The sequence below is a fragment of the Camelus ferus genome, chromosome 11, assembly GCF_009834535.1.
Source record: "Camelus ferus isolate YT-003-E chromosome 11, BCGSAC_Cfer_1.0, whole genome shotgun sequence".
In the NCBI taxonomy this organism is placed as follows: domain Eukaryota; kingdom Metazoa; phylum Chordata; class Mammalia; order Artiodactyla; family Camelidae; genus Camelus; species Camelus ferus.
In genome coordinates, this window is record NC_045706.1 from 55045164 (window position 1) to 55057345 (window position 12182).

The following is a 12182-nucleotide window of genomic DNA, read 5'->3' on the forward strand; positions in this document are numbered from 1 at the left end:
GGTCTTACTCAGAAGGTGGGAGCAAAGGTGTCCTAATAGTAAACTTTGTATGTGGCTTTGTTACGGAAATGACAGGCCAGCCAAGAAACAAGCACCACTCGGAGGGTTGGAGTACTCAGATTTATTACGCCGGCGGGCTCAGAGGGGCTTCTGCTCCGAAGCTCTGAGCACCTCCAAGACGTGCACATGAGGTTTTATAGGGTTAATTACAAGTATGGGGCTATTAGCCAATAAGGTTCAAACAACAAAAAGCAAGGAATCAGTACACTGGAGCTTATCAATTTGGAACAGATCACGTTACTGACACTTGTTGAGCTTGGATTTACGAGGTAGCTTGTTAGCCCAGTAAACTGACACTAAACTTCAGATTTATGAGTTAGCCCAGCAGAACTTAGATCAGTAAACCGACACTTATCACACTTAGATTTGTGACTTAGCTCGTTAGCCCAGCTGGGCTTTTCCTTCACAGCTTAAACCAGGTGACAGGGAGAAAACCAAAACAGGCAGGGACCTCAGGAGGTAGCTGGAAACCCCCTGCCAAGTAAGTTAGTCTGCAGAACTGGAAAGCTCAAACCTTGTCCTTATCTACTCAAGCTTAACCAGAGCAGATGAAAGAATAATGAATCACTAGAGGGTCTTAGCTTTCTAGAAAGTGGAAAGATCAAGTAAACACAGCACCACCCAAAAAAGGTAAGGATGAATGTCAATGTGTAGAGAAAGCTTTTGAGTATCTTTTTCTTTTTTGTTTTTCCCTAGAAACTTTATATGCTATATATTTACTTTTTAATTGAAGCATAGTTGATTTACAACATTGTATTAGTTTCAGGGGTACTGTGAATGAAAAATATTGCAAACCGTTATCAGTAAACAAAGAATGCTGAAACCATCAAGTCACCCCCCCCCCCCAGTGAAGACAAGCCTGCAGCCCAGCCTCTGCAGCCACTCACAATGGTGCACTCTGAGCAGACTCAGAATAATAAAGGACAAAATAATGGCCCTAGATAGCTAGATGCTTGTCAAAGGAATGAATTCAGTGAGCCCAATGTTTGCTTCCTCCCATACATAGAAAAGCACTAAATTCTTTAACTTGAGATGCCTGGTTTTCTTTAGCTAGTAAGTAAGCTTTTATTGTTCCAACTGCCTAGTCTTTGTTGTAAAGCTCCTATACATCCTAGCTCCTCCCCTACCTCTTTGGAGCAGTCCCTCAGAGCCATCTGAGAGGCTGTCATCCCAGCTCGAGTCCTCCCGCCAAATGAAACATAACTCTCAACTCTCATTTATTTCAGTCGACAATATCTTCTTTAAGTTTGCTTTTGGTGTCTTGGCCTATAAGCAATCAAGTAGTTGAGAGATGCTATCCCAAAGAGGAACGTCTGTAGGAACCAGAGTAGTTGAGTCCAGCTATTCGTGATGCCTTTAGACCTAAAAAAGGAAAAATGTATCCACCAGAATTTTAATGTTATGGTTTCATAGGAGTTATTGTCTTCTAGTTTTTTTAAAATATGTATTCCTCCTATCTACTTTCATTGGGTTTATTTTGCCCTTTTCCTCCAGTTTCTTAACTTGAATGTTCGTGCACTGATTTTCATTTTTCTTGTGCATTTAGGATAGTACACTCTTCCGTGAGAAGCAGTCTGCTAACTGCCTAGGGCATGGCATTATGAAACTGTTTCTCATGTGATTCTGATGAGCAGATAGGGTTAGAAAGCACTGGGAGGGCTTCAGAGCAAGTGTGTTGAAAGACTGGCCAACTACCAGCTGTGACCTTGGGCAGGCCACTCCCTCCCTCTCAGATTCTGTCTCCAGGAAGGATAGTATTTATGTCACCAAGTTTCAAGATGACTTTTGAGATAAGTTGCACAAAGCGGTTAGTAAAGGGCCAGGCACATGGTGACAATAAATACCTGTCTGAGCAACCAATTCACACGAAACTGCTTAGAACCGAGCTCAGAAGGAAATGGCCAAATTGAAGTGAATGGCTTGCTACAGTTTCACCTGTATATAAATAAGTCTCACATGGATGATTTTTAATTTAAAACAAAATTTAAAAATAATTTATGTAAAAACGATCCAACTTTCTACAATGACAGGATAAAGGAGAAAAATGGTACCATCATCTCAATAAATGCAGAAGCATTTGATAAATTTTAACATCCATTCTTAACGTAAGTTCTCAGTCAGCTTATTAAGAGAATGGAACTCCCTTATTCTGGTAGAGAAGGTCTCTACAGCTCTAGAAAAAACGTGATGCGGAATGTTGAAAGCTTTCCCTTTGATCAGGAACAAGGCCAGTCAGCACTTCAGCGGACACTGTACCAGAGGTACTAGCCAGTGCAATAAGAGAAAAAACATAAATAGAAGGTATACCGAATTGAAAGGAAGAAATAAAACTGTCTTTATTTCTAGAGACAACTGTGTACCTAGAAAATGGAAAAGAATCTTTTAAATTATTAATGGTAAACTATTAGATGAACAGATGAACCGTTGGAACTAAAAAATGAATTTATCAAGGTCACTGGATATGAGGGCAATAGACAAAAACTGACTATATTCATACATTCTACCACTAAACAATAAAAAATAGAAATATGTATCAGTCGGCCAGGATGCATGAGAAATTTACGTTCATGCAGTATTACTTATAAAAAAAACCCTGAAGACTTAAAAGTCCGTCAGAAGGAGGATGTTAAATATATTAAGATACAGCCATGTAATAGAATACTATGCACTAATAAAATGAACGAGGTGAATTTATAGGTATAGACGTGGAGAAATAGGCATATATGACAATAGAAAAAAGTTACAGAAGTGTTTATATCTATACGTATGTGTGTATATATATGGTGGCTATAAAGTTGACATACAGTCCAGTCTTAGCTCTGATTAAGCGGAATTCATCAAATTCCTTTTCACTGCTGGATAGTGAGATTTGGGGAAGCTATGAATGTTCTACGTGTCTTCAAGTACTGATTCGTTCACTGAAATGTATTCATTCATTCATAAGTTAAAAGGAATATTCATTCTGATTTATAGTCACCAATGATACATGGCAACCTGTTAGACTGTAAAGAAATGCGTTCAAGAACACAATAGTGACCAAACTTCTCTGGGCCTATCCTCCCTCTGCCCTTCAAAGAACTGGATAGCAGGATGTTCAATTTGAGTCTTTGTTTTCTTTAGAGGCTCCAAATGCCAGTAACAAACTAGGCGTGAAGTACTCCCAACACTGGAAGTGCAAGGGCTGGACCACACACCTCCAAGCTAAGCTCTCGCCGAGAGGCTGAAGAGGCCGTGAGAAAGAGGTACTAGTGCTCCTGGCTTTCCTGCCACAAGTCAAGCCCAAAGGACAGCTTCAAGGGAACCACTTGCAGAGCTTGACAAAGCGTCCCCTGGAATTTGGGTGAGGGTTAATATCTGATTCAAAAGACTGGTAGAGCTTGCTTGATAAGATACATGGCTGGACTGGGAACTGCATGCAGTTGCAGATAAATTTACCCCCTTGGAGGGATAAGGAAGAGGTTTTCATGAGCTATACAAGATCTTGTGAAAGGGTGCTGGCATGGGTGGGCTTAAAAAGGAACCCACGCCAGACGCCTAAGTGAAGAGTAGAAGAGAGCTCCGTAAAAGGGGACACCCCCTCACACCCCCCAACCATCATAGATCCTAAGAGGAGACAGCAAGCAGCATGCTGATGGCAGCGTCTGAAGGAGCCATCAAGAGAACTGAAGAGGGAGACTCCTTAGTGATGAGTGGTTTCTCAGAAATCCACCAGGGCCCCCCCCCCCCTTTGGAGAGAAAAGTCAACACTGGGTATGCAACTTCCACAGCACCCAGCTGCCTGATCACCCGGCACACCGTGCCCTGCTTCCCCGAACTACTCCCACCACCCCAAGGCCACAAGCAGCTGCCGCTAGTGAACAGGGAAAAAAGTTGGAATGAGAGCGAGGACATCCGTGACACTCTCTTCCCCACAGCAGGCTGCTGAGCCCCGGCCAGCGGAAAACGGACAATCTGAATTAGATAAATGTTCATGTTTTTTAAAAAAACAGGCTGGGCTTGACTCGATAACATCAGATAGTGACTGGGAAATCTATGGAACTGCTTCAGATTTCATCCAGGGCTGGGGTGGGAGGCAGTAATCCACAGGGTGAGATTACTTGGAGAGGAGTGATAAAGAATAAAGTTGCCTTCTGATTTTCTCCTAGAAAGGTCCAGCTTGTTTAATAAACCAGAAGACAGAGCAACATAATCTATTTAAATCAGTTAGCAGTTGTCTGGCATAGTGTGCACCCAATAAATATTAATTACTTTTATTATTAAAGCATATTTAAGTAGTTTTTTTTTCTACTTTTAGAAGTAATACAACAAAAGCAGAGGTGATAATTCATCTTGACCAGAAAAAAAAAAATCCACTGCAAAGCAATCTGGCATTACTATAACCATCTCTTTCATTACCCCATACTTTCTGTGCATGCTGACAAAAAGTATAAATGTAAAGACAAGTTTTTTAGTCCTCTCGTGTTGTATTACCCTACACTGGAATCTGCTGAGTAGGGTCTAGTTGAGAGGTTTTTAGCCCGCCTTACATCCCAGAATTATCTGTAGAACTTGAAAAAATGACATATTCCCAGGTCTGAAGCAAAGCCCACCAGATTAGGATCTCTGGTTCTGGAAACCAGATGTGTCAACGTTGAAAAAGCTCTTCAGGTGACTCGGTTGTGAAAGTAGGTTAATAATGGCTCTTTCTTCAAACTATAAGGCTGCCTCCTAACCTTTTCTTCTAGTTGGGACTAACAGAGAATTTTGAAAAGAAGAAGAAAAATCATCTAAAATGAAATGACTTAAAAAAAAAAATGACTGGTTAACACAATGAGATGAATCCACTCATTAATGATTTACTGAGTATTCCCTCTGAGTACTGAGCTAGGCTACGCGTTAGGTGTGGGGATTCACCTCTACCCTGACAGTGTTCTCAGCCTACAAGCGCATGGATTACTTAAATGTGGCTCAGCTTATATTAGATACCAAGAGAAAAGTGACAAAGATCTATTAAAAACACTTACTTGCACAACACAATGGCATACAAGGACTCTCCCAAGTGAATCAGCCAGGCAAGCCAATACCTGAAACAAGAGTCAGCCTGGTTTAGGGTGATGGTTATCTACTGATGAAATCTAATACAGAAACCTTCAAAAGAAAGGCGATTTCCTGTGACCCAGCACCACTCTTAGAAGGCAACCGCAGGCCTTCCTGGTCTGCAGTGAGACTGGGGCTGCAGGGTCCATATCCCACTTCTCCTTACCCTTTGTGCAGCAGCGTGTGATGATGGTCCACCAAGTACTGAGTGAAGGAACCCAGGGGCCCGAGGCTCTGGTAAGGAATGCTCTCAGGCCAGAAGACAGCACCCTGAAAGAGAACCAGAAACACAGCAGGATTGTTAGGTCATTTAAATCAGCCCATGTCTATGTTTGAGAAGAGGCTATGAAATCACTCTGATTCTACAAGAACAAGTGAAACGGACCAAAGAAAACAGGCTGTTCTAGTGGGAGCTTTATGCTGGGGAAACTGTGGTTATCGGACTTAGTGACCAGGTTGCCTGACTTCTGTGCTTAGTGAATTCCACCCCAAACATTATTTTATGCGAGTTATTAATACATTTTGAGGGTTTATGTGCCCTGGCTAACTTCTTTTCTGCAGAAACTATGGTTTGAGCCAAACCCCTATTTAATTTAGAATCCCTTTCTCTTCTTTCTTGTTTTTGACCTCTAAAACTGGGACTGATCCACTGCACAGTTGGAAAACAAGTGAGATGAGGTTTGTGAAGTGCCAAGAGGACCTACTTAATTCTATAAGGTTTTTGTAATCTTATCAACTTTCCCTCAGTCTCTGTGTTGTAACCTATGCCAGCTTAAGCTTTGCCAAGAATCAAGTGCCAATGTGTCCCACATTTATTGTCCCATTCACAACTCAGCCAAGGGCAGTACTACCTTTCCCACTAATGTTGTTACACATCTGAAATTTAAACAAAGCATAAAATATGACTGCATTCTCCAAAACAAAGGGGAATGGAAGGGGCAGCATCTGCCAGGTCCACAATATCCCAAACTGAAGGCCCCAAGGTTTTCCTACATCTATATTCTGACTAGTCAGAGACAAAGAATTATAGAACAGAGATGTACCTTTGAACATGTTCAGTTCAACACCACCGGTTTAAATATGGGGAAATGAGGACAAAGTTGGTCAGATTTGACAGCAAACAACACTGTGGACATGAGAAACACGTTTCTAATCCCCTGTCTCCAGGATCTCCTGGGCAATATCCAAATAGCTTTGCTTTCCTTCAAAATTATAGCGATGGTTGGCAGAAATAATAAACAATCTATTGTAGAGATTCTCTGTCTTATGGATTCCACATCTATGCCATAACATGTATAAGCTCTCTATTCCTTCTTACCATTTAAATCCTACCCGTCCCTTAGGTTTATCCCCACTTTCCAAGCAATTCCAACTGCCTCAAATATTCTGCTTGCGAAGCCCTATCCTGACTTGGCAGGCCTAGGACAGTCTGTCAAATTGGACACCCTCTCCGTGGACACCCACTCAGGCTCAGCTGCTAAGTCCTAGTAACTGCTGGGGCACAAAGGCAGGAACATTCTCAGACAGAAACCTTATGAGCCCACCAAACGTCCGCTTACACCAGTAACCTAGGCAATCGCCCGGCGCGCATGCGCAAGGTTTCCGCCGCGCCCCTCGCGCTATGGGGACCTGGTGGCCCAAACACTACACCTTAGCACTACACCTTACCCCGAAATATCCCAGCGCCAGGACTGTGACCAGCGAGGGCAACGATCTGGCTGCACGAAAGTAAGAGGTAGCAGCCCCGCCTGTCTCCGACTTCGCAACCACCATTTTGAAAGATGTAGACACCTAGTCCTGGGGTGGGGAGCTGTTCCTGCTTTCACACAGGGAAAGCGTGGGTAGCCGGTTTCTCAGGATCTCCACACCCGCAAAGGCATGGCCAGACGAGTGCGCCTGCGTCTCCTTCCCGGTGTAGTTCCCGGGCTCTTGAGGCCTGGGAGCCACGACTACGCCTGCGCGACCTCTCCTCGCCTGCAGGTGTGGACCTTGCGGCTGAAAGGAGCGCTCCATCCCCTCGGCTGGCTGTAGACCTGGGGCACTGCCCTTACCGTGTAATAGACAACGGAAACAGTGATGACGGTGACCCAGAACGGACTGGCCTTCTGAAAGTACATCTCATCTCCTGCTGCTTTCCCCATCGCTGCAGCACTTCCTGGGTAGTGAGGCAGGCCCGCGATGGGAGCTGGAGGAAGGTAAGGCCGGGGGCGGGGCCGTGGCAAACGCTCCTCCCTTCTCTCGCTTAATTAAGGGAGGGGGAGGAGTCTGTGGGACAAACTGGAAAATGAAATGTCTTGGGCTCTCGCCTGGTGGAGTGGTCATCACCTTGCACAGGAGCCCCCTCTCTGAGTGTCACTTTCCGGGCATTAAGATAATGGTGTTGTAATAAGTGGTGCCTTATGCCTCTGTGGACTGAAATAAATGCGCAGCCTAAAAATTGAGTTATGTTTTATTTGGCCGGAGGACTCGAGCTGGGATGACAACCCCTCAGATCGCTCTGAGGGACTGCTCCGAAGAGGTAGGGGAGGAGCTAGGATATATAGGAGCTTTACAACAAAGACCAGGTAGTTGGAACAATAAATTTTTTTTTTTACTTTTTTAATTGATTTATAATCATTTTACAATGTGTCAAATTCCAGTGTAGAGCACAATTTTTCAGGTATACATGAACATGTATATATTCATTGTCACATCTTTTTTTCTCTGTGAGAAAGATTACTTATTATCTAAAGAAAACCAGGCATCTCAAGTTAAAGAATTTAGTGCTTTTCTATGTATGGGAGGAAGCAAACATTTGGGCTCATTGAATTTATTCCTTTGACAAGCATCTAGCTATCTAGGGCCATTAGTTTGTCCTTTATTATTCTGAGTCTGCTCGGAGTGCACCATTGTGAGTAGCTGCAGAGGCTGGGCTGCAGGCCTGTCCTCACTGGGGGGTGGCGGCAGCTGCTGCTGACTTGGTTTCAGCATTCTTTGTTTACTGATATGGTTGCAGTATTTTCGTTCACACCTCTAACAACTGTGCATCTTCCTTTAGCTTTGCTATGCTCCGTGGGAAATGTGAAAAATTAATAAGAAGAAACCTCAATTAAATAGACTTGGGAGACTGGAAGGGGGAACTCCCACACCCTGTGAGGGTAGCAGAGGCCAATAGGGAGAAGACTTGCCTTCTTTCTTGGCAAAGACTCAGTCAAAGGGAACCCATGGACTTTTTGTTTACTTTAGCCCTCCTAACTTACTTTTCTTCTCCTTAAGAGTGTTCTCTTGGCAGATGGGGGGTGGAGGGGGTGGGGAATAGGGGTGGGGGGTGTAGGCGGGGCAGAGGGACTTGCATGTGACTCACCATGGTTGCAGACCCAGAATTGCAATTTCTTTGCTGATCCTGGAATAACCATTTTTCCTGGAGAAATATCTGGCAGTCTTTTGTTTCAGGTCAACAGAAATAATGCTCTTCCTCCTCATTAGTAAAGATGTAATAAACCATATGGCACAGCAGTTATGAGCAGGGGCTGTGGAACAGATGATCTGGACTTAAGTCCTGGCTCTGCCACTAAATTCTTCTGTAAGCTTAGTTACCTAACCCATCTGTGCCTTAATTTCTCTGTGATGTGGAGATATATTGGTTCCTACCTCAGAGCTTTTGTGTGGATTAAATGAGTTGGTTCTTACATTAAAGGGACTGTAAAACCAAGAATGTTGCCTACCATTCAGTTGCACAAGGATCAAGTCATTAGCCAGTGCAGTTGCTGACCTGCAGTATACCCTGAAAGTATGATTAAGAAATATCACAAGGTAATGATTAACCCCAACATTTTTGTTCTTCCCCTTAAAAAAACAAACAAACAAAAAAGCCCCTCACCGAAAAACCAAGTTGGAGTGGATCTGAGCCTTGTCTCCCACTCCCTTGCTTGGTGCCCTGCAGTAAACCCTTACTTTGCTGCAAACACTTGCTGCCAGAGTTTGGCTTTATTTGCTGCAGATACAACAGCCCTTGCTCGGTTATAAAATCACAGTTTAATTTGTGCTGCCTCCCGTGGGCCATTCCCAGATGAAGTGTGTTTTACCACTTCAGTAATTCCTTTATCACATTTGTCCTACAAATAACAGGGTAATCTTCCTCAAGTACAGTTCTGATCAAGCCTTTACCTTACCAAAACTGTTCAAGAAATCCCCTAATTTTAAGCTATGTGTTTCTATATTTCTTTTCAGGTGTTAAATCTGCAGTGAGGAAGTTACTGGAAAAGTAACTCATGTTAGAAAAAAAGTTGTTGAAAAGGCAGAATGGCTTGGGTCAAAGGACTATTAGAAGGTAAGTTTTATTTATTTTTTACTTTAAACTTTTTTTTGAAGTATGGTCAGTTTACAGTGTTGTGTTAATTTCTGGTGTACAGCACGGTGACTCAGTTATACATACGTATATATTCATTTTCATATTCTTTTTCATTATGGGCTATTGCAAAGTATTCAATATAATTCCTTGTACTATTCAGTAGAACCTTGCTGTTTATTTATTTTATATATAATAGTTAGTATTTGCAAATCCTGAACTCCCAATTTATCCCTCCTCCCCTCCCTTCCCCCTCTGGTAACCACCAGTTTGTTTTCTATGTCTGTGAGTCTGCTTCTGCTTCAGATCAGTACATTTGTCTCATTTTTTTAGATTCTACATGTAAGTGATATCATACAGTATTTTTCTTTCTCTTTCTGGCTTACTTCATTTAGTATGACAATCTCCAGATCCATCCATGTTGCTGCAAATGGCATTATTTTATTCTTTTTTTAATGGTTGAGTAGTATTCCATTGTGTGTCTATGTGTGTGTGTATGCCATATCTTCTTTATCCATTTATCTGTCAATTGACATTTAGGTTGCTTCTCTGTCTTGGATATTGTAAATAGTGTTGCTATGAGGAAGGTAGGTTTTAGTTTCATATCTTCCACCATCATTCTCTGAGCCCAGCAAGTTACTGAAGTGTCCTATGCCTCCCTCATTATGGAAGGGAAGAACAGTAGAGATCAATGGGTCTTACCATTAACCCCTCATGCACACAGAAGGAGTCCAGAAGACGGTACCAGGAGACCTTCACTCAGTTGTGAGTAGTTTATGTCAATCCACAGTCAACTGGAGATGTCAGCTGGAGATTCAGAAGGGCTTTCTCTCTTCTATCTGACTCACCCTCTCCCCGTGTGATGGGAGGGGCTCATTTCTTTATCTTCTAGGTATCCCATCTTGCTATCCCCTCTGCGTTGACAGAGAAATCTCTCATCCCTTTACACTTTATCTCTCTCTCCCATTTGGATGGATTAATGACCTAAACATTAAAAACAGTGAAGAAAATACTGGAGAAGAGTTGTACAATTTTAGAGAATGGGGAAAGAAACTTCTTAGCACAATATTAAAATTGTAAGTCAGAGAGACAGAGGGAAAGATCAGAACTTTAAGAGCATCTCAATTAAAGACTTAATTCTTATGAAAAGCACATAAATAAAGCTGAAATACATGGAAGAAGGAATTCTTCAATATATATATAGTAGGCAAATGAGTAAAGGACATGAATTGAAAATCCTTTAAAAAGAAAACTTGAATGGCCAAGAAACATGAAAAAAAAAATAATCAACCATAATGACAGTTTGGGATGTGCAAAATAAAGCAAAAATAAGATACTATCTTTTTTTCCAGTTAGTCTAGTCTACCAGGTATCAAGAACTTTAAAGAACGATAATAATTAAAAACATTTGGTATTTGACAGGCAAATCAAATAAATCAATGGAAAATGATACTCCAGAGATAGATCTGACATACACCCAAGCATTTATTTTATGATAAAGATCATGTGCAGACAGAAAAAATACTCTATTCTCCTCTTTCCTACTAGGTTCTTTGTCTGGTCTAATAATTAAATTGATGTAAAATAGATTGTCACTCATACCAGCTCCTGAGAGCTAAAGGGTCCTTGCCTTGACTTATCTCTGTGTGTGTTTGTAAAGCACCTGGTATTTGACAGAGATGTTCACAGCTGTGCTTTGAGAGATTATGCAGTGGTCAACTATTCTGACCTGGCTCTGACTTGATCACAAGATGGTGCCTACACAGATGAGACCCAAAGTGCCTGAAAGTTACATTTGCTTCATTATCATTCTGGGATCTCTGCATTAAGGGGGGATTTGTACTCTGCCAGGCACAGTTCATGCCATGTGCAAAGACGCGTGGAAGACTGCATGCTCCAGCCACGCTGGGCTGCCGCTAGAAATCTCTGCCCCTTTCGTAGAGCCTTGCTGACATGTTGCCTGCTACCCCTAAAAATTCCCTTACTCCCCTCCCTTCAGGGAGAAGGTGTTTTTAGAGCATGAGCCCTCCCTTCTCCATTCCTCCATCAAGGAATAATGTTTCTGCTCTGCTAATCCAAACCTGGTTTGATTGGCATTTGCAACTCTGGACAAAGAAAGGACCCATTGAAGGGTCATAGACCCCTTGGGGATTGGTAACAAGATTAACAGGATGAGAAAGCAAAGAAAATTACATATATATAGGAGCCCCATAAAGATATGAGGACTCAAAGGGCAGCCAGGTAATTGAAGCTTACATAACACCTGGAGCTGAGGAAAGGGATGGGGGTTTGGGGATACAAAGGGGAGGAAAGCCGTTCAGTGGAAGGCAGAGGGGATGTCTGGAAAACAAAGATTGCCCTGTTATACAAATAGGTTTCTTAGGTAAACAAGTATCTCCAGTAATAGCTCTCTTCTGGTACAGGTCCCCGTGCCAATGTAGATTCAGGCAGTTGAGGGAGAGGAAAAGAGCTTTTTCTGAATCTTCTGAGTTTCTATTGCCTTTAGCACAAAATAGTCCTCATTCCAAGGTGGCGTATTTTAGGGTGACAAATTCTGCTCGCCTTCTGTAACATTTCAAACTAAGGAGGAGTGAAAGAACCATTTATTATTTTAGGATGATTGGCTGTCTATTTGGAAAAAAATGTTTTAAACTCTCCCCTCCCCCCAGTACAAATACACAAATAATGCAATATCATGCAGTACAGAGGTAATAGTCCC

General features: G+C 42.3%; 1 protein-coding gene and 1 long non-coding RNA gene across 3 annotated transcripts in view; one reads left to right on the plus strand and one right to left on the minus strand.

Annotated features, from left to right (window-relative positions):
- Positions 1 to 1167: 1167 nt before the first annotated feature.
- On the minus strand, positions 1168 to 7319 carry TMEM254 (transmembrane protein 254). Of its 2 annotated transcripts, none has more exons than XM_006180039.3 (4): positions 7188 to 7319; positions 5303 to 5406; positions 5064 to 5123; positions 1168 to 1422 (listed from the first exon to the last, which is right to left on the minus strand). In XM_006180039.3, exons 1-4 carry the CDS (start codon positions 7275 to 7277, stop codon positions 1302 to 1304), a joined length of 375 nt encoding a protein of 124 aa, XP_006180101.1. In that variant the 5' UTR covers positions 7278 to 7319; the 3' UTR covers positions 1168 to 1301. The 2 variants fall into 2 exon arrangements, with proteins under 2 accessions (XP_006180101.1, XP_032347476.1); XM_032491585.1 differs by lacking the exon at positions 7188 to 7319 and adding an exon at positions 6805 to 7054.
- LOC116667213 overlaps positions 7192 to 12182 on the plus strand; it is a 49199-nt gene continuing 44208 nt past the window's right edge. The window contains exons 1-2 of the long non-coding RNA XR_004324027.1: positions 7192 to 7331; positions 9346 to 9445. This is a non-coding gene — a long non-coding RNA (uncharacterized LOC116667213). The remainder of the gene's footprint in view (positions 7332 to 9345; positions 9446 to 12182) is intronic.

Excerpts from the sequence above, each read along its gene's own strand:
- TMEM254 (XM_032491585.1), bottom strand. The coding sequence starts at position 6,909 with ATGGTGGTTGCGAAGTCGGAGACAGGCGGGGCTGCTACCTCTTACTTT. Across the intron at positions 5,407-6,804 it reads TGGCGCTGGGATATTTCGGG|GGTGCTGTCTTCTGGCCTGA; the intron begins GTAAGGTGTAGT and ends GTTCTCTTTCAG. Across the intron at positions 5,124-5,302 it reads CACACGCTGCTGCACAAAGG|GTATTGGCTTGCCTGGCTGA; the intron begins GTAAGGAGAAGT and ends CTCTTGTTTCAG.